The 1745-nt window shown below is 37.1% G+C and overlaps 1 protein-coding gene across 1 annotated transcript in view; it reads left to right on the top strand.

The window, feature by feature from the left end:
• Positions 1-1651, top strand: part of LOC103582075 (solute carrier family 7 member 13-like) — a gene marked incomplete at its 3' end in the record, with an annotated part of 16883 nt that extends 15232 nt beyond the window's left edge. Inside the window, 2 exon segments of the mRNA XM_008563759.1 lie at positions 1292-1458; positions 1460-1651. Of these exon segments, the coding sequence (XP_008561981.1) occupies positions 1292-1458; positions 1460-1651 (359 nt within the window).
• Between the last annotated feature and the right edge of the window lie 94 nt (positions 1652-1745).

Raw genomic sequence — 1745 nt, 5'->3', positions numbered from 1 at the left:
TTTCAAAAAGGAAGGAAAATAATTGAACTATTAATTCATCAGATTATCATTTAAAAAATACCATCATATCATACTAGTAAGATAACATCATTATATCACATAATTTTGAATTCCACTTTATAATTAATATTTAACGTGCATCATTTTGGAGAAATTTTGCAGCACAATTGATACCTTTACAACACAAATTCTTATATTTCTAATTTGTTACATGTCTTAGTTAAAAATATAATACTTATCCCCAAATGAAAAGCTATTTTTATTTTTATTCAGTAATATTATTAGTGATTATATCACTCACCTACTGTTGCCTAAGAAACCTCCCCAAAACTTACTGGCTTAAAACAATCATTTATTTAGTTCACAGTTCTGTAGGTTGGCAATTTAGGATGGGTTCAGATGAGCAGCTCTTCTGTTCTCTGTTGGGGTCATTCATGTGTCTGTAGTTCCCTGCAACTTGGGAAAGTATTTATACTAACGTTGGCCATGCTCATTAGGGCCTCAGCTGGAGGTTAGTTCTGGTCCTTTGAGAAGCAAATGCCGACACAGTACTACTAAATGCACAAGGATTTTATTAGGGCAAATGCTTGTAGTAAACAAGAAGGAAGTCAGGTGAGGTTCTGAGAGCCATGGGACCATAATGCAAGTCTGACTTAAATCAAAGGAGAGAAAGAGAGAAAGACAGGTAAAAAACACCCTAGACAGCCATGTAGTATAAGGGAGGTTTGGCAGGTCTGTGAGGAGCCCATTAGTCAAAGTTGGCCATCAGATAAATGTATCTCTGACATGCAAAGGCATTGGCTGGGAACAACCTGTGGGAGGCATAGCTTTGGCAGAAATGCCACAACAGATTTTATATGCAGTAGCCAGAGCCCTATGTCAGTTGTGCTCCCTGTATGTGATCTGTGTGGTGCATTTTCATGGCTCCAGAACTAGGATGGCTTGTCTCGGCTCTGCCCTCTGACAGGCTAGGCTGGGCTTGTTAAAATGATGTACCATTAGCTAGACAGTGTACCAACCAAGAGAGCAAGGAGAAATCTGCAATGCTTCTCAGGAGAAAGCCTGGCAAACCACCACTTCCAATGTTCCAATGTATTATATTGGTCAAAACAGGTGATAAGGCCAGGCCAGATTCAAGGAGTAAGTAGAGACTCCCTCTCTTGGAAGAAGCTGCAAAGTCACATTACAAAACAAAATGTATGGATACAGGAGTAAGTGGAGAATTGCTACCATATTTCCAATTAAGCAAAAGTAACTTTCACTTTTTTAACTTTGTTTTTAATTTTTGTAGATTCTGTTGCTGTCACATGGATGGACAAAGTATTCCCTTCTATACAATGGATCATTTCTTTGGGGATTTCAACTTCATTATTTGGCAACACTTGTTCAATACTTGTAATATCAAGGATATTCTACACTGCAAGCCAAGAAAGACAACTGCCTTTGATCTATGCTATGCCTTAGTAACCACCTCTGTCCAGCTGTAGCTGTGATCCAGATAGTCCTTTTATCTTCTTTTATTATTATACCTTCAGGTTTAATCAATTTAATAAGATATGTGGGATTAATGGGCTGGACTATAAGTGGGCTACAAATGATTGACTTACTTAAACTAAGGTACCAGGACTCCAATTTACATAGACCTTATAAGGTAAATCAAAATTAAAATGTTAAAATTAAGTTTCTACTCTTTTCTGTGGATAGAATATGTTTAAGATATGTGAGATGCTTCTAACCAATTGCAA

This window comes from Galeopterus variegatus, unplaced genomic scaffold (assembly GCF_000696425.1).
Source record: "Galeopterus variegatus unplaced genomic scaffold, G_variegatus-3.0.2 Scaffold14812, whole genome shotgun sequence".
NCBI classification, from domain to species: domain Eukaryota; kingdom Metazoa; phylum Chordata; class Mammalia; order Dermoptera; family Cynocephalidae; genus Galeopterus; species Galeopterus variegatus.
The sequence above is the reverse complement of the archived record's forward strand: the minus strand, read 5'-3'. Positions and strand labels throughout refer to the sequence as shown.